Source organism: Anarhichas minor, unplaced genomic scaffold, assembly GCF_050575085.1.
Source record: "Anarhichas minor isolate MPS153535 unplaced genomic scaffold, ASM5057508v1 ptg000014l, whole genome shotgun sequence".
Taxonomy (NCBI): Eukaryota; Metazoa; Chordata; class Actinopteri; order Perciformes; family Anarhichadidae; genus Anarhichas; species Anarhichas minor.
Window position 1 is genome coordinate 8656640 of NW_027466460.1, and position 25509 is coordinate 8682148.

Below are 25509 nucleotides of genomic sequence, written 5' to 3' on the forward strand. Positions count from 1 at the left end.
ATTATTTTCTGCACTACTTTTTTATTGGATGCTGAAACAGACGGGCACAAAAATACTCTTATTTACATCTACGTTAAAAATGAAACTTTTAAAACAAGACACTTGAACATGTTTGAGAAAACTTTGGCAAACTGGAAATCTTTAAAAATGTTAATGTAGCCAATATTATTGAACACGGGAATGGCACTTCTAACTACAACTAAGCATCTGTACTTCAATACACTGTAAGTGAAGTTAAGATCGAACTGTAGATTCTCTTAATGTCAAACTATTTAAATGCATATGCAATGATCGAGGACATGAAAAGCCATCTACTCCACCAGTGAGAAATAGGACCAGTTGGTACTAATCATGTCTCTAAGGTCAAAGTGCTGCAGATCTATTTCTAACTCTTTACACAGTCATTACTCAAATTCAACAGGTGTGACAGATTGTGTCTTAAAAAGGTAAATATTACACAAAGTAAAAATGGCAGTCAGTCTATCTGGGGAGTGGAAACCAGTGATCACTATTAGTCATCAAAAGGAGCTGGACCGTTGGTCAGCCCGGTTTGAACAAAGCAGCAAATGTCTTCTTTCCTCCGGGCACGTAGGACACTCAAGCGGACTCTTCCTGAGCCTTTGGGGCACTACAGTCAGAAAATGAAGAAATGGGTTAAGGCAGTATCAGCAGTGTGGTGTAGCAGCTTCTTTTACTAAGCTGCTGCTGTTGTCCGAAAGATATTAAAAAAACATTAATGAGCCACACTTTCAGTTCAATGAACATGGTTGCTGTAGTTCACCTTGAGTCAATCCCACATGGCCACATACATTGTGTCCCGACACTTAACTACTCCCTAGAGCACCAAATGTGTATTAATCCACACCGTAAAATAGTCCCTAACAAAAGCACGGTTTACTGCAGTTTGAGTAACATTTGCTGAAAACTACAATACCCAGAGCTTTTAGAAAATGACTGACCCTTTCAAAATATGTAACTTAAAATCTTTAAAATAAGATTCATGGTGGGCTTGTGGCAACTGAGTGACAGACTAATATGGGATTTGCAAACAATAAGAAAAACATAGCGTAAAGCCAGCATTATACTTAAAGATATTGTTTCTTCTCTATGCCTGTATGTTCTTGCTTTTATACTGCAACTGTTATTTTCTTCATATATTAAAACTGGAATTATAGCTTCGCAGTTGTATCAGAATGGGACGGACTACCCGTAAAGCATAATGTGGTCGGCGGCACAGAGGCATAAAAACAGAGATAGAACAAAATAGATTTGCACCGATGTCGCAGGTGTGCATGTGTTGGGTGAACTACCTGTGATTTTCTCCCACCGAGGTGTCCTCAAGAGGCCTCTCTCTCTCTGCGTCCTGCCTCTTCTCTTCGGGGCCGATATCACCATTTGTCATCTTGTCTTTTGTGGTGCACACACAGACAGACAGAGACAGACAGAGACACAGACAGACAGACAGACAGAGAGAGAGAGAGAGACACAGGCTCAGTCAGACAGAACATCACCCCAGACCTAAAACACTGCAGAGAGGAGAACTCGCAGGAGCATGTGATGGCACATGCTGAGCTCCGGTCCTAAATGGCATCAACATGATTTTCCATCCATTTGGCATGGCTTGCTGTAGAAAGAGACCTTTCACAGAGACGATTTTAAGTGAAAGTGTAGCACGTACACAGATAAAGTGAGTCAATAGAGCATGGACGTGTTTCTACTAAGAATGTTAACCACAGTGATCCTATGATGTCCTCCTGGGAGGATAGAGGAAACTAAAAGCTTCAATGTCTCTGTTGTCTGGTTTTCATATTTGACTCGGTTGGTAATATAACCAATAACCAGCAGGCACGCATTATGACATAACTTCTATCACCTGACCGAGCCATCTCTCACTGTACCAGCTGCCATGTGCTGAAGTACTGCCAGCTCTATTTTGTTTTACATATGAATATTATAAATATCATAAATTATGATAACCAGCACGCTTGCACCTTGCAAGTCTGGAGCGTGAGAGAAGTGTTTTTAATAGTAAGGTTTTAGAGAAGTGTTTGGGAAGTACTCAGCTCGGATGAGACTCGGATTAGAGAGTGTTTTGATATAGTTTTGCGGTTCAAGGCGGCCTCCGTTTACTGCAATTATTCAAAACCTCTCTCCGATTTCTGATCCTCTGATCACCATGGAGGTACTTTCTGGGTGAAGTACATTTCTTTAACATGGCTCGGGATTGACATTTACACCGACCTAAATGTGTCCAATGAAATCATGAACAGCTGGGTAAATAGCTGTATGGACTGAAACTCTGACCAGAAAAATACTAAAGCCGGTTTAGAAAGATTCTGTAACACCACAGACACAAAGTGTGTCCTGATGAAAATTCATTTTAACAGGTTATACTGCAGCAGCGGTGAACAACGCATACAGAGGGAGCCGAAGTCTCAAGGATTCACAAATACTTCTGGTGATCAAACTCTTTACTCGTTCACCCTTTTTTGTTGAACCACTCACCCATGTGACCAGCACTAGAAACAAGCAGCTCGAGTAAAATAGCAAAGGTCCCTTAAATAACCCGAGTTTAAGCAGAATTAATAATAGCTTGTTACATTGGCATAAAAACTAAATCCGGAACATCTGACAATTATCAGTGTGTCATCATTTTAGGTGATAAGAGGTCTTAAGTGTATCGTATGTACCCACAGTCATTTCTTCACGGAGAAAACTATTACGTCTGAAATTTCGAATTTGTTCTTAAACTTACTGAACAAATGGTATTTGTACACCAAAAGTACTTGCCGTACGATAGTAAAAAAAAAAAAAAGTACCCGAGTTGTTTTCCTTGGCTTGCTCCACTCTCTTCAGCGCTCCTTTCTTGGCCTCCTCGTGCTGCCGTTGTTCAGCTAAAGACTTGTTGAGCACCTGGCTGAGCACACAGTCGCCTTCTCCAACCAGAAACATGCTCTTGAACTTGTTGTACAACATGGTGGCCTTGTCCATGATGTCCTGGCTGGCCTTGAATCTGCGGATCTAGAAGACGGATTAAACAACGAGCGTGGGTTTTGATTGGTTCAACTTGAAAACAGTCGTACTTTAGCTGGATTGTGGACGGCGTACCTTCTTGAGGGTGGCGATGAGTTCACTGTGCTTCTGCAGGTGCTGGGTTGTCACTTGAAGCGCACCGATGTCGTCTAATGCGTCCAAGCACTTCTTCACGTCCTGGTGAGGCGGGAGCAGGAGGGCCGTGGACAAGAGTGAAGCAAGAAAAAGTAAAAATAAAAAGACGTGAAGGCATTTAGAAGTTTACATTTAGATGAATGGACAAACGTGGATGAAACAATCCGAAGCAAAATGCAAAGACGGTTTTGTTAGTTTAGTGCATGAAGGGGAATATGAAGAAAACATTGATTTGCAAAGTTGTCAGAGGAGAACGTTGACGTGATGCGTTTATGATCCGACTTACAGGGTTGTCTATTTTCAGTGCGATCTTGATTTCACTGTGGAGTCTCTGGAGCTTCAACTCAGTTGACATTTCTGTGGAAAAGAAAACATTATGATGGAAATGGTCTCGCTTAACTAAACGTTCTTAATCCAACGTAAGTGTGGATTTAAGAATGATTTCCGTTTCAAAAACATGTTTCGGGAAACGCAACAGCTTTTTAAATTTGGGTTTTTGGGCTACAGCGTTGTATTGTGAATAAAGCTCAGACTTTTCCCCTGTTTTCAGCTGCACAGACGACCGTAATCTGAATACCTGTTATGTAATTAAATTCTAACAGGGAGATTTCAGGATTGCATTTTGATGTTTGAACTACAGCACTCACCCTTTTTCTTGACTCCTGTCCTCTCCTCATTTTTCTTCCCATCATCTTTGTTTGGCCTGCAAGACAGAATAACCAAACCATGTCAGACATATATCTATGCCTCTGCTAATGCTAAGTTTACATCTTAAATAGTGTTATAAATAGAGTCAACATGATAAGCTGATGATTGTACTTTGTTATTCATGTTTTTTTTTCTATATTGGGTTTCGTATGAATACGTACTCTCTTAATTCATCGGCTTTCCGTCGTCGCACATCTTTGTCCATTTCGGAGTTTTGGTGTTTCTTTCTGCCTTTGTTTTTCTGAGATTAAAAGATATCAAAATCATGCGCATGAAAGCATCACACCGACTGTTCACACAAATTTCTGAAAAGGAGGAATCGTGCTGGACTCGACGCCTGCCTCTTCATCGTCGGAGCCTGAGGAGCTGTCGTCCTTCTTCTTCTTCTTGGCTTCAGGCTCCTTCACCTCTGCTTCCTTTCCTTTGCTGTCCTCCTTCTTTCTCTTCTCCTCGTCTCCACTCTTGGACTTGTCCTCTGCTGCCCTCTTTCTCTTTCTCTCTGACTCGGCAGTGTCCCTAAATGTGAGAGAAAGGGTCTGATAAGAGGCTAAGGGTCAGCTCCCTCTACAGTGCCAATTTGACAAACTTGTGATCAAAACTAAAGAATATAAGCATTCATTCTTCCTTGTAGGATCAGATAATTCAAGGCCCGCCACCCGAGCAAAGGTGGAGTACAAGAAACACACACGTATGTGAGCATTTTCCATTGTGTGTACGTTTTATGTTCATTTTCATGTAGTTACATTTCACTTCCTGAGCCTTGCTGGTCCTGCTGCTGCTGGAGCAAAAGTAACTTCTCACTTTTGGGTTTCCTGCCTCTTCGTTTAGGAACTTCTGCACCTGGTCACAAAAACACACACACATTCTAAATCCAGTTTATGCACATGCAGAGCTGAATGACAAAAATTCAAAATCAGATACAGTGCAAATACGGCCTACCTGAGGGACTAACAGGACTAACAGGAGCATCGTGTTTTTCAGTCTCCTGCTCAGCATCACTCTGGAAAAAAAGAAAAGAAAGATGATAACATACCATCTTATGAAATGCATTTTCATAGCTTGTATACTCACTGAAGGTAAACACATTAATACACACTACCAACCTTTTTCTTTCTCCCTCTCTTGGGTTTAGGAACAGCGGTAGATTCTTTCTGTGCCGAGCCCTAAAATGAGACACCTTTTGTTAACGTCATCACACACTATGATCTTGACTTCTGTCTTTATAGTTCTCTTCGGTACAACATCTGCTAAAATGAAAGCAGTCAGCTTTGCATAAATTCAGTCGTTCTTGGACAATTTGATCTGTGTTTTTACCTTCTGCTTAACAAGCTGAATTTAAATGTCTGGTTCAATAGCACCATCTAGTGTAATAACTGTGATATTACACAGTTATTACATGTGCCAGTGTTTCATTAACAATGGCTGTGACCAAATTCCGAACATGGTACATACTATTTATAGTATACAGGGTATGAAGTTATTATACAGAAAAAAATCTGTATACTTAACCGTCAATACTGACAAAAATGTAACGATAATACTTTGTGTTTCTGAAGTCTTTGTGAAGCCGTTTCTGAATTTATTTTAATTTCTTTGCAGCTGTGAGCAGTTCCATTTGGTTTACGCATTGGGGAAATTGCATTAACAAAAAAAGCACACTTTTTAGAATTCATACTTGAGTTTTGTGTATACTTTGTGTATATTGTTAGGAATTGGGACACTGCTTATGACTTAAGAAATATTTAAATATTGCAGAGACAAAAGGGGGGAAAATGTAAAACAAAAAAAAGAAAAAGAGTCCGTCTCATCCTGAGCAAAATACATACGAGTCACAACTTACCTTTCTCCAAAGCACAGAGAAAGCCATGCAAAAATAAAACATCAACCAATTGCAAACAGTAGCTTTGTGAGTGTGTGGACAGGCAAAGGCTGGAAATGGAAAGCAATAACACAAGTTTTCAGGGTGGTCTCGGTGAGATAAAACAGAGAAGAAACCCCACGCCCCCCAAATATTTTTTGTCATCGTCACACAAACAGTTCATGTCCTAAACCTAAATCAATTTGACCAGGACAAAGCTGTGCCTACCGGATGTTATTCATAAATAGCGTTTAGAAGTGTGAGGGATTTAAGTTTTAAAAGCTCCTAATGATGGATATTATGTGATACAGTGTATTTACTTGTAGGAGTTTGAACCAAATAGTGTGTTTGAGTGTCTGTGTGATCAGGTTTGAGGAATGTGCTGGAGCGGGGGGAGGGGGGGGGGTTGTGTGAAAGTGGCTGGCTGAGGTGTTAAGAGTGACAATGGGGCATCGGCCCAGGAGGGGCTTGTTGGACTTCAGCCAATCAATGAGCTGATCGATGAGCTGAGAAATGTAACTTTGGAGGGACAAAGGCTCTTCGAAATGGCAGGAGAGATTCAGACCTCCTCCTGAGCATGGGGCAGACATGTATGTCGTGTGGCCCGGCCGGGGCCTCACTTTCATTTTATATGTTTGTTTTGTTATCAATAGTGTGATTCGGTTTGTATCTGTTTTATGCTTCTTGGATAATAAATCCATTTGATTTTGACTTAAACCTGCTGTTGTGTTTTGGAGGCGATTGAGAGCACATGGCTGCAGGAAGGAGGGGGGGGGGGGGGGGCGATTTCTCTCTGTGGCCAGAAGTTCGGACCTAACAGACGCAACACAGAGACGGACAGAAATAATCACCTCAGTGACATCAACACAGAAAACCCAGACCAGGCACTCTAATCAAAACATCAAGCACCCATTCAAGTTTGTGGCCGCCGACAAGAAGTCAAACAGAAACAAACCACCAATTGAACAAAACCACCAAGTCTCGCATGCTTTCCCACAGGGAGAGGGGGGAGGCGACCTGCGCCGCCTTTCCCAGCATGCAAAGTACGTACATCCTGGTTCTGAGGACCCTGCTCAGAGATCAGAGACCCTTCCTCCTCCTCCTCCTCATCATCATTCTCATTCTCCTGCTCAGCCTCACTTCCTGGAACCTGAATGCACCCAAGACACAGCATAGGACGCAGTGTGGTGGTGTAAACAAGTCTTGAAAGGGAGAAAGGTTAGCGAGTATCCTGCTCTTCCACACACACACACACACACACACACACACACTACTCTTAGCGCACAAGCCTTTTTTTTTAACGTATTAACACAAAACAACACTTCAACACTGCAGTGACATGTAATTCAGTATGAAGCAGACACACATCGGAGAAAGAGGTAAAACAGCAACAGAAGACCGAAGCTGACAGCACAGCAACACAGCAGTAGCACGTCAATGCAGTGAAGCCACTGTGTAAATATATTTACTGCTGAATGACAGATTAGAAGAGCAGCTTACTTTGGGTTTCATCCCCTTGTCATCAGATTCCTCTTCTCCCTCTGGGCTGCTGTCCGAATCCTTTCCAGTGAAAGATTCAAAGGGCAGCGGCTTCAAAACAAACACAAACAACTGGTTAAATGAAACAAATTCACAATAACTGGAAGTGCCAAACCAGTTTTTTTTTCTTCTTTTTTTTGTTCAGCCCAACTTCTCTCAGGTAGCTAAAAGTAATAAAAATATAAAACATTTTGGTGGCCCTGGGCTACAATATCAGTGATAAAAGTAAAGACAAGCGCGCTCACAATAAAACTGTCAAACTCTGGTATATCAGGATCTGAGGTTCAGTCAATCCAAGCTAACGGCAACATCTGGAGGCTAAATAACCGGTACAGAAAAATGTGTTTGGAGGGGACATGTACCTTGGGTGCAGTGAGCTCAACTTTTGGGTTGTTCTCAACCTCCCACAATCCTTCATTGAAGCCTTTCCTCTTGTTGGGCTTGGCATACTTCTCTTTGTTGAGCTGGTACGGAAAGATATCTTTTGGGCCAAGAAATGCTCTGTTTGAAAGAAGATAATCCAGAATGTTGTAACCATTAAAAGTGCAGTGCGTGTGTGTTTACTGTGAGATGGAGCAGCAGCAGCACACAGACACAACAGAAAGGGAACTCTATTCAGCCACTCATCAGACATTTATGTATTTAGAGAAACACCTTCAACAGAGCACAATGACAACTCAATAGGGAAAACTGTATCCATATAAGCAGCCATTTACTATTATAAATAATTCTAATGCTATGAACTCACTGTATGAGAGTGCATATGATCGAAAAACTCTAAAATAATACAAAAGAATTACACTTGAACTAATGAAACAAACTGCTTCATTCACCACTTCCTGCCAAGCCCATGAGGAATTAGAACAACGATGAAACGTTCACATGTATCGGAGGGCCGGTATCGTGTGCAACACGAATTTAGGACATCATTTTATTTTATAATGGCAATACAGTAGACAATACATATAAACAATGGATATAAGTTTGTCTTCATTTCCTGCAATACTTTCTCTTTGCGAGCCCATCGAACTAAAAAGGAAAGAAAGGTTGTTAGCAGTCGGTTACTAACGTTTCATGGGTGCCAAAGAAGAAGATGGGGAACTTGATATTGGATGGCTTCACAGCACCGTCTGGGACTTCATCAATCTGGCAGAGGGATGAGGAACACAGTTTAAAGTGACTTACTGCCACGAACGACACAAAGAACCACACAGGAAAGCAAACTGAAAGCGTTTCTCAGGTGTGTGCTTAGTTGCTGTCTGTGTGCCTCTTAAGTCTATGGAGTTATTGGACGGGTGTTTTTGCACGTGAGTTTTTATTGAGAAGTTTAATTGTAATCAAATGGGTTTTTTTTATACATGAATACATTTGCCTAAGATCGAGACTTACCCTGGCAGGCCAGTGTGGATAGCCCTTCATCTTGGCAAAGATCAGATCGCCAGGGTTCCAATCTCGAGTCATGCTGAACGTATTACCAAGCTGCAAGAAGAAGACAAAATGAAGTCAATGCACACGTTTGCTCTGCAATTCACTTGATCAATAGCATCTACTCAGGCATGTAAAACGTGGACACACCCATTCAGTGCAACAACCCCCTTCACCGACCTCTAGTTCGTGCAGGCGTCTATAAAGGTGCATATTATATTATAATGTTTCAGTAAAGTGTTATTGCAGAACAAATTCTTACCAGGAAAACACAACGCTCCTTTCCCCCAACACTCAGATGCACGTTTTCCGCTCCCGCGCAGGACGTCGACAGACTGTACCATTATATGGCAGGACGGGGGGGGGAGTCTATTCTAATAACACTTCGTTACTTGTGTTGTTTACTTTTTACGAAGCAGAACCACACTATTTAAGGCGCTTTAAGAACATGCTAAATACATGCGAAGTTATAGTGAGTCATAATTACGCCAAAGGGGATTTTATATGTGCGTGTGTGTGAGTATTTATAATAAAATAACCGCGCTGAGCATCTTGACATACAAAGCTCGTCTACTCGGGCATTTTGGTTTACGTACGTGTTTGAAAAAAGGGGGCGTCAACTTCCACGCATGCGCTCTCAAATCGTGGACGTTCTTGGTACCTAAAAAAAGCATCAGAGTGGGAGATCTGCAGCTGCTCCTCTCTCTTGGTACTGATGCTGAGGCCCGGGGGTATTATATACATATACATATATATATATATATATATATATATATATATATATATATATATATATACATATATATACATATGTATACATATATATACATATGTATATATATATATATATATATATATGTATATATATATATATATGTATATATATATATATATGTATATATATACGGTGATATATTCATATATACAGTCTATGGTGCAGCCTGACAGTGAGAACAACATGTAGAACATGGCTGATATCCCTGGTAAAGAAATGCATTTTCTTTGTTCACTTCTGTTACACTTCAATCTCAAATTCTTAATCAATGAATTGTGTAATCTATGTATGACTGTGTTAATAATTGACATACATTTCACAAGATTGACGGACAACATTATGGACAAAATATGGAATTATTTAGGAATCCAATTGGATGGTCTTCAGGGACCTCTAGTGGCGAGATGAAGGAATAACATATTAAGTTTATCAAGAGTGCAAGAATTAGAAACAGCAAGCTCACGTTCTGCTCTTCTTGATTTTTTATTTCATTTGATATGGAGTTTGGTGTGAATGCTCATTAAAAACTTATTTGACCGTATTTAACGGTGATTTACTACAGTGCATCTAACAAACCACCAGAGGGAAGGGAACTTTTTTTCAATATGACAATTGTTTCCTTGATTAATCATTAAGTCTATTCAATGTCAGACACTACTGGATAATGGTGGTCACAATTTTCTGGATCCTGAATTGATATCTCCAAATTCCTTATTTTTGTCGACCAACAGTCAACAAACCCAACAATATTGAATTTCACAGAAAAACTGCAAATTCCCATATGAGGAGCTGGAACTTGACAATATTTGAGGTTTTGCTTGAAAAAAAACCCAACCTAAACTTGAACTATTTATTCAAATAGTTTCAGTGCTAATCACGAACCAAGCTCCTCAGGTTTTTTTTTTTTAGTCCGGCTGAAAAAACTTTTTATTGAAGGGATAATCAAGGATTTAAGAAAACAAAAAATCTATACATAAAACAGCCACTGGGCCCTGAAGAGCTTTATATTAACAAAACACTGCAGATGGTGAAAGTATATGAAGGTGACCTCAAAATTTGTGGCACAAGCAAGCTTACATAAATCCAAAGTCTACTGTGTGTGTGTGTGTGTGTGTGTGTGTGTGTGTGTGTTAAAGACAATAGAAGATGTTGATAGTTGAAGGACAGGCTCATCAGCCACAGGGACCCAGAGAGGGGGATAAGGGAGAAGAGGAGGCCAGGATGGGCCAGAGGCGAGCAGGATGAGACAAAAGGAGAAGAGAGAGGTGGAACCCGGGTCCATGCCCAGGAATAACTCACAGGAGCTACCAGGCCCCCCTGCCCAGCCTGCGAGGTGAGAGACCTTGGTGTTGGAACCCAGCCAGCTTAGTGGGGTTCCTGCTCAGACACACGGCTGTAACACAGGCCATGGATGGAGCTATAGAGAGATGACAGTGTGTGTGTGTGTGTGTGTGTGTGTGTGTGGACATGAATGCGAGTGTGTATCCTTCACCCTGGCAGACGAGGTGTTGGCAGAACATCCCAACCCACTCAGTCTCCGAGGGCCACAAAGTCCTGCTATCCTTCCTCACTCATTTGTTAAACCTGCCTCTCTTCTTTGCGGCATCCTCGCTCACATGCTGAGAGAAGCTACTTTATGTATGACCAGTGCCATTCAAAATCACCTCCCCCTGTACTTTACTCGTTGCCCTCTGGCACATCGCGGCAACGAGACAACCCAGAAATGGGTTCAGGTTTTCAGGAAAGGCAGTAGTTCTCCTTTCATGTTCTACATCACCTATAGCATCTACAAAAAAGACTGCTGCACAGATAGACGCCGTATAGCAGCTGCTTGACCTGGCACAGAGACACACAGGCAGGTGTCTCAGGTGAGCTCATTGGCTGGTTTCACCTTCTCAAATATTCGTTGTCATACACGATAGTAATCTGAGTACCTTTGGGACATCACCTTGATCAGTGGGAAATTACAGCAGCCATTTCATTTTATAGACAAAACAGTAAAGTAATAGCGAGGAATTATTGGCAGATTAAACGTTAATGGAAAAAAGTTAGCCGAATTAATGCATCAGTAATACTAATCATATTATATAATATGTAAAAGTACAACACACAAAGTGGTACTTTTTCAGCATGATGAGTACTTTTCCTCAAAACTTTACGTACATTTTTCTGTTTAAAGTTACACACTTTTACTTGAGATACGTTTTCAGAGCAGGACTTTTAAATGTAGTGGAGTATTTTCAAATTTAGGTATTTCTGCTTTTACTGAAGTAAAGGGTCTGAATACTTCTTCCATGACTGTGTGGCCGAATCAATAGACTGAAAAAGAGGAGCCACAGAATCTTAGGCGAGATGAAACAACGTAGAGCAGACAGTTGGTTGAAACAGATTAGCAAAAAGTAGAATGAAACTATCATATGTCAATTTCAAATATATATATATTTTAATCAAGAGTCAAAAATACACAAAATACAAGTTCTGTTTTGGGTGAGTTACATGGGCAAAAACCTATTATATATAACAATCTCTATGAAGAATCCAGTTTTGTGTGTGTTTTTATGTGTGTGTACATGTATTTGAGCAAGTGCACACACACACACACACACACACACACACACACACACACACACACACACACACACACACTTACAAATGTGCATATTGAAAATGTAACTATCAATGTTAAAAGTAAACATAGTAACACATTTTAAATATTGATTGAAATGACAATATGCAGATATGCTGCTGGGAAACAACCTATAATAATTACATTGCCTAAAATCAACAATTTGCCTTAAAGGGTTTCACAATCTGTACAAAATACAACATAATCAATCTTTAAACCCTCTTTTTGAACAAGAAAAAACTCTCCTAAACTCTTTAACGGGGAAAAAAGAAGAGACCTCACCCTACGTAAATAACCTCATCTGCCATTACTCAGTGTCATCAATACTGATGGAAAATTTAAAAAGTCTCTGCTTCAAACTTTGTGCAAAACCATTGATTTGGGGTTTCTACACTTTCCCGTGTGGCATCATCTGAAGGGCACCTACCCTGGACTTGAATGAGCGATGGTGTCCTTGAGCTTGTGTGTGTGTGTGTGTGTTTTTTATGTGCGTGTCATACACATGGATTGGCATCTTTCCCCTTACTGCTGGCAACCCTTCAGCATGTTAGGGGAACGGACGGGGGTGCCACTGGAGAATGATAAAGTAGTCGCAAAACGGGTCAGTACATTCATTAACACCACACCAATGTTTGTTGATAAATACCGCAGAATTCGGCAAGGACTTGGCGAATCTCACACGTCTGCATAGTCGCACAGAGGCCTTCCTCTCATAGTACACGTTGGAGGGTTTCCTTTTGCATTATTATACGGTTAGCAAACTTGTGTTAAAAAAAACAACTTTAAAACAACACCAGCGCATATTTAACAGAAATCTGCAAGTTTCTTAGTGTCGAGTTTGTAGGATCTCTAAAGGAGGCGTCCAAGAGCTTCACACATTCACTGGGAAAGCTCAAAGAGGCAGGAGCGGAGAGAGAGAGAGAGAGAGAGAGAGAGAGAGAGAGAGAGAGAGAGAGGGAGGGAGAGAAGGAGGAAGAGTCAGGCCCTCGGACAGCAGGTGAGTGTGTGAAGGCAGGGGATGACAGATGCTTCTGTCAGCGTTCCAACAGTCGCCGCTTTGTGGGAGCAGCGCAGATGCCTTCCTTCCCTCTCATCCCTCCCTCCCTTCCTCTCGACAGGCTGTGATGTGGGGATAACAAGACAGGAGCAGTCCTCTCAGCAGTAAAGTGACCACACTGGCACGGTGCTACATGTGGACGGGGGAGAGGGTGAGGTGATGGAGAGGCCCAGGCCTGGGCCCAAGGCTTGAGGAGGTCTCAGCGGTGGTGGTGGTGGGGGGGGGGGGGGGGTTATAAATGTGGGGGTCAGTGCGCGAGGACAGGGGAAGGGGCTCTCTCTCCGAGCTGTGGGGATCCAGCTGAGACATGGGGTCCGTGGCGGTCCTGCCTGTGAGGAAAGCAGATGTTTTCACTCGGGGGTGTGCCAAGTTTGCATGAGCAACCTTCAGCTGCTTGGAGGTCAGGTCTTTAATAAGGGGGCTGGGCACGGGACATTTCGGAGGCAAATGCTTCAACTTTGATACAACAACATATTAATTATGAAGGTAGACCATAGGGCAGAGGGTTGTAGTGGAACATCCCACCCCACTGGTCTGGAGCCTCCATCAGGCTGACGTTAGCCAAGACTGGCTGGCAGATTTACTGCTGTCCCAGCACCAGCCCTCTCTTTCAACCAGACCTCACTGATGCAGAGGCAGCACTTTGGATCGCTTCAATCTCACCCGGCTCAATATTGTGTTTGAGGTGATATTCTAAAGCAACAGTTTATTTGCATTGAAAACCAGATGTTAGTGTTTAAAGCTCCATTACAGCTGCTCTTATCAACATTTTAAATTCGTCAAGGAATCAAATGACTATGCTTTGAATGGGGTCACCATTGACTAAGAAGTAGTCACTGGGAAGTCGCATGTTTTTTTTTTGGACTACCGCTTTGAAGCCTCGAGCTCAGCGTTTTGACCGTCGCCATCTTGTTTTTTTGCAACCAGAAGTGACACGAGAGGGCGGAGCCAAGTACAACAGAACACTGAATATGGCATTTTTAGGTGACCAAAAAGGTTACGAATAACTACCAGGAACTGAAAACACGCAACTCCCAGACCTGTCAATCACAAGGTAGCCATGGCCTAACGCATAGCCTGCTAATGGTCTATTTCATTCTAAATGGGACCACAATACTAAATGAACATCGTGCTGTATTGAAGAAGACTTGACACAAGCGATTGAGAGCATAAACTCATGTTTACAATGTTTACTGAGGTAATAACTCAAGTGAGAAGTAGGGTCATTTTCTCAAAGACTTCCATACCTCTGGACTTCTTTTTGTAGCCCCATGCTGGCTATTAGAAACAATGCACGTTTGAGGCACTTCTGCGTTGGCTTTAGTTTTCAGACCCGGAGGTTGCCGCTGAGAGAGAATTATCACCTTTTCGCTGCAGTTCCGTTCAGCTCTACAAAGCTTTCTAAGTGCTTTCATTGTTCTGATTGTACAGCCCCTAAACTTGATTGTCTTGGTTTGCTATCACCACTCTCATCAGCTGTTTTCATCAAAAGAAAAAACACTCTGCTAAACCCACTGTATTCTGCCTGCCAAACACCAATTGCGACCAGACAAATGTGGGGACTCTGGTGAACACAGAGGAGCATTTAGCCGCATGTTTCTCTCAGGAGAGACCAAAAAACAGTGCTGAAAGGAGAGTGAATATTGGACTAACATTCAATAGGTGGCCAGACCCATGACTTCAAACCTATTGCAGGCACGCACAATATATGTAATGTTAATTACCCAAGTGATTCAGATAAGACGACAAAGTTTTACTCACTTTAAATTCTTGTTTTTGTTTTGCTGTGCAATCCAATTTCACTGGCTTTCACCAAACCATCCATATGAATTGTGGGAACCTGTTTCAGCAAACAAGCTCACACAAGCCAACTGTATGATACCTGCCCTGCATGAAATAGCAGAGAGACAAAATAAATGAGCGTCTGGTGAAGAAAGTCAAACATCCAAAAGCACAGTGTGACCCAGATATGTTTCTCAGGAGCTGAAAAGGTGAGTGAATATTGGGCTGATATTCCACAGGTGCGAAAACAAACAGGGCTCTAGTGGGGTGTTATTGTGGACCAGTTATAAGTTAAGTAACAGTTTTCTGTCACATTAATTAACAGCACTTAACAGTGTTGCTCTAACTTTGTTTTCAAGTGTCTTTGGAAACAGTGATATATTTCACGACTAGCAGCACAGCATCAGCACCGTCTTCTACTGTTTTCTAAGTATGTTGACAAAGGACATTCTGAAAAGCTGCGAGGATGCACGAAATAGGACAATTAGTTTCATCATGGAGCCACAGTGATTACAAAAAAAGTGATCCTAAGACTTTATCACTTCCCAGCCCGATGACTTAAGAAGGGAGTTTCACCTCATCTCAACCTTTGCATTGATTTTCGAGAGAGTGGGAGATCTAGGGATTACTTTGGAGAGCAGCAATGAAGACCTAGCTTATTGGGTCTTTTTTGTATTTGGCAAATGGGCTTGACAAAGATGGAGGAGACAAAATCTAGGGCTTACAGCTGCGGCACCCAATCGGGGGAACTTGAAAGCAGCGCTGGGATGGGAAGCTGGGAGAGTGGGTACCTCATTTAGGAGTGGTGAAGTTGGACAGGGGGCATGGGGAAATGCTTAACGTAAACCACAGAGGCCCCAACAATTGTCAGGAATTGAGACGTTTTAAACCTTTAACCGGGGACTGCATGTGATCAAAGCGGCAGCGGATCCTCACTTGAGTGTGAAAGCGCAACCGGAGGGAACAGAGGGGATTGTGGGGGATCATAGCAGGTTGAAAACGTAAAATCAGCACATTAGCTTTATAAGGGCGTCAGTACATAGGATGATCAGGGGATCATTGGACCCGTGGGGGACCAAAGAGAATCCAGTATGTACCGAGCTGAGCGGAGGAAAAATGAGGCCACTGCTCACAGGAAAGCCTCTCTTATCAAAGATGCCGTTAGAGTGGGAATAATGTTGCTCAATTCCCATAGAAAATAACTTCGTACACAGGTTTGGCTTGAAAACTCTCAAACTATCTTCAAGTACATGTTGTCATTCGCAAATAAATCTTAATGCCATGCGAGTACTTTACAGCTGAGTCACATTACAAATGAGCAGCTTTCATCATATCAAACTTTTCTCTCCAAAGTTCAGCCGCAAAGACATTTACAACTCTGACAACCATTTCATCTCATCAGAGAGAGAGAGGGATGCCTACATAACAGTTCATCCTCAAACCTCCCTCTGCCATACTCTATGATCTGACGCGTAGCAGGTCCAGGTATGGACCTCACGTCTCCTTCTCTTTTTAAACCCACCTCAAACAGAGCACAAATTAGTCAGGTTCTCCTCCCCCCCCCCCCCCCCCCCCCCCTCTCGCTGCAGCCTCTCCCAGTCGCAGGGCTAATTCAGAGGAGCACTAGCCTTGGGTAGCAGGGGTTCTCGCTATGCTGAATTATAAATCAAAGAGCACTTACATGAAACCACTCGCTAATTACATGTTCGCATCGCTCTTTTTCCTCCGTACCGTGTCACTTTACACTATGATCACTGGGAGGCAGCGGAAGGTACAGAAACCTGTAACTGGCTTTGGGATAATCACGGCTAAGTGACTGAGCAAAGATGACAGCAATTATTTTCCTCTGATTACCATGCGCTACATTGATGTTAATGCCCACCACTTGCTCACACTTTGGGCTCTGTCCTTGATGTGCTCTCCCCAGCTAATACATCCAGAATAGAGGCCAAACTGCACAGCTCGCGCGTCTCATCTCTTCAGTACCTTCAGTTTAAGATATTTTTATCTGTAAAATCCCTCTTCTCCTGCACAGTATTTGTGACTTCTTCATCCCCTTCATGTCCTCTGAGTGTCATTCCCCTCCCCTCCGTCTGCGAGGCAAACCAATTTATCATTGGCCAAAGGAGGGCCTTCACTTTGTCTGTTTTCGAGGCTCTCCCACCATAAGCTGCTCTGCTAATGAAAGGGGGTGCTGCGTCCCGGTCAGTCCACAGAGACTTCAGGGGGCAAGAAGTCCAGTTCCAAGTCCAACTTGGGGAAGTAATTACCCCTCTGGTGAACCGCTGAGAGGAGCCCCTACAGCCGGCCAGAGCATCTCACACTCTGTGGACTTTCACGTATGGGCTTGCAGCCCGGCCCCCATCGTTAGGGAGGCCCCTGAAGCTGGATGTCATATGACCCGAACGGGGGTGATGCGAAGGGGTCGTCTCAGCACGCCTTGGCCCGGGTAGCCGGTATTGGCGAAAGGATCGGGGGACCGGTGCCAAACTCAGCAGAGGAGAGAAGAAAATGGGGAGATGGAAGAGGAGGGGCTTTGACAGGAAGAGGAATGAACTGTCGGGGAGAGATAAATAACGAGGAGAAAGCGGGCAGCAGGTGACCCGCTGCAGGGCTGCCTCGTAGGGACAGTGACCGGCTGACCTCTGGGCTGGCTCTCACGGCGGCCACCCACTGGTCACCTACTTCTACACTGTCACATCACACGAGAGGCTGGGGGTGGATACCCAACATGACAGAGTACAGAGAGGCAGAGATCATGATCGCCAGCAGACGGCTTTTAAAAAAGAAATCCAGTGTTGATGAGCTCCGACCAGAGGAGGAGCTTTAGGTCAAAGAATTGGAGCACAGACACTCTCCGGACAGTCTTTTATTAAATTTGTGGCCCATATTCCACAAACCACTTTGTGTGGAGCTCATTCACTTCTTGGGAAGTATTGTGGTTAAGTACAAATTTGAGGCGCCGGAACTTTACTTGAGTGTTTCCATTTAGTGCCACTTTAGCTTTAGAGAATTTTACACCTGAACATATGCTGAGCTTATGATGCTTACACATTAATGCATCAGAATTGATAATACAATAACATGTAATAGTATGACACTCACACAATTTTCTGCATTTTGAGTACTATTACTTTTGATACTTTAAATACATTTTGCTGATAATACGAACACACTTAAGGAAAGGATTTGAATACTTCCTTCTTAATTCCTTCCTGTAAATATGTTATTTTAATATTATCACACTGAAGGGATTTTAAATGTTGTTCTGGTGGTTTAGGATGACAGGTTAAACATTTGTCGCATTAAGCACTATTTCAAACAAAGTAATGGCTGCAAAAATAATTTCCAAAATACTCTACTCCCCCAAAAAAACAAAACTGGAAAATCCTGAACTAAAAAATTGACTTCAGGCTACAAACGATAACCTGATATTTCTGGAACTGAGTGTCCATAAATTTAAGAGCTGACTTCTCCTGAAAAAACTCCCTCTGGCTGTTTTTTCCTCCTTCCTCTACTTTTTTTCTTCATGAATCAGTGTCTCAGTTTCTAATGTAATTTACTTCAGTGAGATGCCTGGGATGCCCAACATTCTCTCTATCCGTTCCTGGTGGTATTGATCCTCCTCTCTAACCAATTTGAGATCTGCCTCCACAGGAGCTGTTGCATCCATATCTGCACCACTGGACCACACCCAGCGTCAGTCCAGCCACAACAGCACTCCTTCACTTATGGTATCAAATGAATTGTATTTTGGGCTTTGGACTCTAAACTCTACTCAGCTGCTGAATAAAATGAACTTCCATGTTTTCCATGTTCCCTTTTCTTTTGCAAACCTGTCTCAAAACCGTTCGCACCATTGCAGCCACATTAATGTTACAGGATAGGATGTCACATTCAATTTGGGTCGCTGTCTACCTTTAAAAATCCTTCAGCGTTTTTAGAAGGTTCCTGATGTTTCTTTTGCTGTAAAAAAGAGTCAGTAAAGAAGCAATTTAAAGGAAGTGACTGATTAATTAAACATGATGGGTCACAGTGAGTAATCTGATTTACTGATGAATCGTTGCAAGAGGATCCTGGAGAATTTATCAGTTTGGCTCATGTTCATCGTCTTGACTGGACTGTAGTTTGTGGTCTGAAGGGGGGCCCCTGGGGCCCCTGGGACATGGTGGCACGCTGCTGTGAGACAATAGGGCCCAGTTGAGAAGTTTATGATTGTGTGTATGTGAACGGGGCTCTGTGTTCTCCTCCAAGCACATATTTGCCCAAGGCAGTCAAATGAACCGTATTCCATAATAGTCAGGCTTCTGCCCTGAGGAGAGGTGACAGCAGGCCAGGCTGGAGTCGTCATGGCGATGGCCCGTATGGAAAGTCGATACTTGGTGAGATAGAGGGGAGGGTGTGGAGCAAGGGTTGAAGGAAGTGCAGATAAATTTTACTGTTTGATCTTGCACAGGCTCTGAATAAATGTATATTTTGAGATGGCCTTTTTTCTCTCTCTCGCTCTCTCTTTCTGTGCAAACATTGACATTCTTCATGTTGATTCCTGACTTTTGTGGATAGAGGACTTTATGTTATCCAACATCTTGGACTTGTTATTCCTGCAGCGGTTTTCCTGTACTTCTGCAGCTGTGCTAAAGTGGCTTTGCACGGGGCAGGGCACTGAAGGTTGTGGCTACGGCGCAGACGCGCTCCTCTTGGCCCGCTGCTGCACAAACACAGACGGCAGTTATTCTGGCCACCATCCACCACCACACACACACACACACACACACACGAGCACACCTCTTCATGGCGTCCACACCCAGCCAAAGTCATGTGGACCCACACTATCAAATAACAGTTTCCTCTCCATCAGTGACTCCTTCGCTCCTGACCACACCGATATAGATACTCCAAGGCGCATTGTTTTTGATACGAACAGTTGACTTAACTTCTTTCTTACATGTGTAGCTCAAGACACACGCAGGAGAGAAGAAAAACTTTATTTCTTTATTCAAAGCTCACTGATGCAAGAGTGACGCAAAGCGCTCCAATGCTTGGACAGTGGCAAACACCAATGAACAAATGGTAAACAGTGTTGCGTTGGGTTGCGTTCGGCTGCAGCGGTACTATCAGACAAATTGTATGAATGTTGGTGTTACAGTAAAACACAAAAAGCCTCTTAGCCTGACAGTGTGAATGGTCTGTATCTGTTTCAACTCACTTGAAAGGGTCCCTACTAGCCCATATTTACTTTTATTATTTCCCTCTCTGGCCATTAACTGGTTAATTTTTAGTTCATAAAGACATTCACGGTGTATGTGTTTAAAATACACCCTGCACAATGAGCCAAGGGTCTGGGAGGATTTGGCCCATTTCCTGCTCTCTCCTCCTCCTACATGGCTATCCATGCTACATCCCTCCATCCCTGCAGTCCCTCTTGTCCTTGATCTGGTTTAAAAGAGCAGCCACTGCTGCCATAATTATGATTTCATTCTCATCTCGTTTAAAATCGTCGGATTAAAGTGTTTCAAGGTCGGACAGATTGGAAATAAAGAGGGATTTGAGCAAGACTTAATGAATTAGGCCGAATGGACATTTGTCTAAATTATTTATTGTTCGTATGATATTAAAGATATGTGGTGATTGGCAATTTAAAAATCTTGAGGGGGGGCGGGGGGGTTATTACGTTCTATATAGGGAATGTAAAAGGAAAAATAAAACTGCTTGTCAGGCCATGCCTCTGTAATGTGTGTTCAAAAGGCATATTCCCTCATTGCTTCAGATGCATAAATGATGTTGTTGACTGGGTGTGAAACTGTTTTATTTTCTGAAATACATCACAAGTGCTGCAATACTCAATGCAAGATCAGATGAAATTACACAAGTTAAAGGAATGCGGGATCTCAAAAGTGGTGACCACGGCTCCCTCTGTTCACATTGCACAGTTTTAAAAACATTTGTTTAACTTCAAATATTTGAACATAACTTGTTTTCCTCCGCTGACCAGCAAAATGAATTCATTGTCTACATAAAATATGACCAACATATATTAGTAAATCACTGCTTCTTACTTTAATGTGACATTAAGGGCACAATCCAAAAGTAATCAAAACGGCAGCTCCAAAAGACAGAAACCCATATAACGCTCCCACTTTTATCGTCAGGCCTTTTCAAAAACTACTACTTCCAAGATCAATAGTGAACTTTGAACCTCAGATCCAAGGTAGCACCAGTGAGATGTCCTGAAAGTGTTCCGAAAAAAACCTCTAAATGGTATTTGAGTTGACATTGTTTTCTTAACAACTAAATCTCAGTTACTGTTTTCTGATGCTGTTAAGGATTGTTTTAATCACTATGTTTGCACACTTCAGTGGTGGAGGAGTAACAATATACATAACAGATAACAGTCCTGCATCCAAAATCTACGTAAAGCTACATAAGTGTTATCAGCTAAATGAACTTTAATATCAAAAGGAAAAGCCCTTGATGCAGAGATTGGTGCCCATAAGTGTTAAATAATAGATAGTGTTTTACTCGATAAACATTACTGATGCATGGATAGTTTAATCTATAATAATGCATCATATTTTATAAACTCACCACATGTTTTGTATTTAAAAATCGTTATTTGTAAACTCTCTGGCTGTTCAAGATATGTAGTGAAGGAAAAAGTACAATATTTCCCTGTAGAAGAGTAGAAGTAGGTATATGAAATATAAATACTCAAATTAAGTACAAGTACCTTATATTTTACGATCTATTGATCAAACTCCTCAGATATATGAGAGGAATAAACTCAAATTGCTACGGTCACAAAAACTAAGGATTGCTCCTTAATCTGTGTTTCACTTCGTCAGTAATGCGGCAATGTCTCCAGAGAATGCATGTTGGTATGTATGTATGTATGTATGTATGTATGTATGTATGTATGTATGTCCTGTATGTGTGTGTGTGTGTGTGTTTATTCCACTGAAAGACTTAAATCTCTTGTGCAATTGAATTTTAAAGCAAGGTAATAAAACGGAATGATCCACACCTAGAGGAATATTTGACATATGGAGAGAACTGAGGTGCTTATGGGATTCCACTCTGTCAATATGGATCTTAATACCACTCAGCCTTTCCATTTTGTGTGTGTGTCTGTGTGTGCAAATTTTCATCATTTTCTGGGAAGCACTCTCTGTGTTGTACCATGTTTTGTATTCTACTGCTCACAGCTCAGCGTGTGTGTATACGCTTGTGTACTTGTGTGCGTGTTGGATCCTCACAGGAGCTGCGGTGGAGCATAGTGTGCGACCTGCACCGGCCCTCTACAGCAGGACTGTGAGCTAATAACACGGCAGCGGGAGCGGGGCCTGCAGGACCACCTGTGTGTTGGCCCATGTGCACCGTGCCGCCGGCGTGCTGCAGCTCTCTCCTGCCTGACCCGCTGACCTCGTCCTGAGCTAATGAGCAGGTAGGACGGCTGAGCTGTGGGGGTCGGGATGCTTACAGCAGCTGAGCATTGCCTTCGGGTTCCAGATGATGCCATTTGTCCCCATCGCATAAAGACTTTGAAGGAGGCAGCTCCGTGTGAATGTTTCACTCTCAAAATCACAGGAGGCAGCGGGTAAACATGCAAAATCCCAAGAGCTTGCACACAGAAACATATCGAGTAGAGCCGCATGAATAATTCACTAACATTAATTATGACATGCCTGTATCTCAGTTTGGTGCCTTCGCTGAAGGCATGTTAATGTGGCTATGTCTGTGAGGACAACCCTTTCCTTTTCTTTCTCGCCTCCATCCTTTTCTCCCTTCATGGGAACAGCCACTGCTACCAGCCAGCCACAGCCACAGGGACCTAATTAACACAACATAAATGATGGGATGCTGATAAAGCAGTCGCTGGTGCCATCGCAGGGCAGCACGCCGCTGCGCTGGCTTTCGCTGTCCACACAGTAGACCGACGTGGCCGACTGTGTTTATTTTGTAGACGGAGTCTGTTTTGCTTGCTTGTAGAGATGTGGGAAAGAGATGTGTGTGTGTGTGTGTGTTAATCTCTGGCCAATGCCACCTCAGTGAGGGTGTGATTAACTCTCGTCGTTCACAGAGGCTGTACTAATTACTGCTCCACACATTTGAATAATATCACTGCAGACCCGCCATCCTTCCATCTTCAGTTTTTCATTGATAGGCATTTTAGACATTTATTTTTAGTGAGCAAAGGGAAAGCAGATATTTCTTGTGATTCACATTATATATATATATATGTGCTTGTTATGGAGATATGTCTGTCAGTTATATATTGTGTGATGCAATGACTACCTGGCAGCCTCAAGGTGAAAACAAGACTCCAAGAAGTCACTGTGCACAGCCACGAAATGATCTAGTGCATAACCTACCACCTATAAAAAAAACCTCTTCACTTTTACACAAACCAGATATTAAGTTAGACTGCAAAATACTGAGTCAAGTCAAGTTTATTTATATAGCACGTTTAAATAAAAGTTGACCAAAGTGCTTTTCAAGTTAAAGAGAAATGCGAGTAAAATATCATCCTCAAACGCAAAAAAACCCAACAATAATAGATTGCAATGGAAAATGCCGCTGCAAAAAATCTAAACCAGAAACAAATCTAAAAATAAAACTTGTAACCACAATTTATAAAAAAAAGATTGTAAAATATTAAAACCTTAAAAACACTAAGAGCAACCAAAGGCGACTGAAAATTAGGTAGGTCTCTGGCCTTCTGTACAATCACATCATATCTTACCCAGAACGGCCTCATGCACTTTATTTACAGTGCGATGTGTAATACGAAAGGATAGGTTCACATTTTTCAACTCATTGTTAAAAATGTTAAACTGCTGGGGATTTGAGGGAAGAGATTCAACCCACTGATGAATCTCTGAGTAAGGATGCAGTATGCATCCAATCCAGAAAAGTATTAGTGCTTATTTATTTGGCGGCTGTATTGTCCTCACTCTCCCCTGACGGAGAGCATGGGAACACAATGCAGGTGAAGGGAAAGTGAGTTATGTTCTTTGGCTTTAAGGAACAGTAAATATCTGTATTTGTGTACACAGAGACACTCACCTGTCAGGCAGAAGCTTGTCCTCTTGGACAGTGAACATAGCGAGGCCTTCATTCAATACAACTCCCCCAGCAGTCCCAGATGTTTGCTGTTTCATTACACAAACACAGCTATCCACACTGGAAACATGGTGACTGCGTTCGTTTGTGGCTTTATTGCAAACCCCGGAGGCACGCTATTGCAGGTAATTTCCTGTGACTCTTGTTTTACAGTTAAACATGTAATATAAAAGAAAAAAATCCCTTGTGTTATGTTTGCACAAGTGTTTGCATCCTTACAGTCCTCTTCTCAAGTGTCCTTTTGGTGCCGCTTCTAGTTGACCCTCTAAAAACAAAAGGCCATTTCACCCATAAAAATATATCAATGTTGCATGACCAAGCAAAAAAACAAGGGAAGGGGAAGGGAAATTCACAGTATAATCAGAACGGCCCAAAGAGCTTGTGTGTCCTCCCTTGAAAATACTTCTAAATTGATGTTGAGCAGTGCAGGTCCAGAGGAAACATGTTAGATTATTGCATTTACTGCAGGTTAGAGTCCCCTATGAAGGAAGAAATGGGATTCACTGACCAGTAAAATGATGTCTCGAGAAAGGGATTGTTTTTCCCTGCGCTCTTTAAATCTATGCCATGCACATTTCACGTCTGTCAGGCCAGGGAAAATTTGGTTCAGGATACAAACGCAGGGGGATTGGACCAATTATTAGTAAGTATTGTAGAAATCTGGCAGTCAGTAGTGTTTTGAGAACGAGTTGACAACAGAGGAGTTGTCTCCCTTTGTCTCACACAAGTGTACAATACAAATACATTGAAGGATGTACAAGGCCGTATACAAAATGAAAAAAAACAAAACACACATTTACTTTATTAGGTAAATCTGTAAAAAGAAAAGCAGCAAAAACGTAAACCTTGGCTGAGGTCAATACAGCTATACAGGTTGTTGTAAATAAAATTTCAGTAATAACAACAAAAAAGTAATTTAGTTTGGTGATCACGCTATTTTAAAACATTATTACAATTACATTGTCGATACATCGTCAATAAACATGCAGCGTACTGCACTTCAATGAAGCCAAGACAGTAAGGTTTGGAGTATTTCTTGAATGATTAACTGCAATTTTTGGTGCCGCATGTCTTTTTTTTTTTTTGCCTTAAACAAAACAATAATATTGAAAAAAGTCTGCACGAGTGTCGGGAGCAGGCTTGGGAGTATACGGAGAGAAAATAATAGAATAGTCAGCGAGGCAGTGGTCGATAAACTAAGACAAGATGAGAATGAAAGTCTGGAGCCATCCGTTAACCTCCGGCAATTGAGGAGACAAACCTCAGCCGTAGTTAATGTAGACATGTTGGGGACCAGCAAAGAGAGGCAGTGGACTTAAACAACACTGAGGGCATAATAGCTAGTTCAGAGAAATAAAGTGAACGAAACAGTGGGCTAATGAGCCATGAAAAGATGGAACCCACTGGCACCAACATCTCTGCCAAAAAAAGAAGCGAGTAAATATACAAAA

The 25509-nt window shown here is 42.2% G+C and overlaps 1 protein-coding gene across 2 annotated transcripts; it reads right to left on the reverse strand.

The window, feature by feature from the left end:
* Position 1: 1 nt before the first annotated feature.
* psip1a (PC4 and SFRS1 interacting protein 1a) lies at positions 2-9005 on the reverse strand. Of its 2 annotated transcripts, XM_076091344.1 has the most exons (17): positions 8961-9005; positions 8663-8752; positions 8343-8419; positions 7636-7774; positions 7235-7324; positions 6786-6884; positions 4980-5039; positions 4816-4876; positions 4620-4716; positions 4218-4392; positions 4038-4117; positions 3816-3871; positions 3455-3525; positions 3109-3210; positions 2820-3021; positions 1311-1407; positions 2-628 (listed from the first exon to the last, which is right to left on the reverse strand). In XM_076091344.1, exons 2-17 carry the CDS (start codon positions 8732-8734, stop codon positions 598-600), a joined length of 1509 nt encoding a protein of 502 aa, XP_075947459.1. In that variant the 5' UTR covers positions 8735-8752; positions 8961-9005; the 3' UTR covers positions 2-597. The 2 variants fall into 2 exon arrangements, with proteins under 2 accessions (XP_075947459.1, XP_075947460.1); XM_076091345.1 differs by lacking the exon at positions 6786-6884.
* Between the last annotated feature and the right edge of the window lie 16504 nt (positions 9006-25509).

Excerpts from the sequence above, each read along its gene's own strand:
- psip1a (XM_076091344.1), bottom strand. The coding sequence starts at position 8,734 with ATGACTCGAGATTGGAACCCTGGCGATCTGATCTTTGCCAAGATGAAG. Across the intron at positions 4,118-4,217 it reads CAGGCTCCGACGATGAAGAG|AAAAACAAAGGCAGAAAGAA; the intron begins GCAGGCGTCGAG and ends TTTTAATCTCAG. Across the intron at positions 3,211-3,454 it reads CACTGAAAATAGACAACCCT|GACGTGAAGAAGTGCTTGGA; the intron begins GTAAGTCGGATC and ends CCGCCTCACCAG.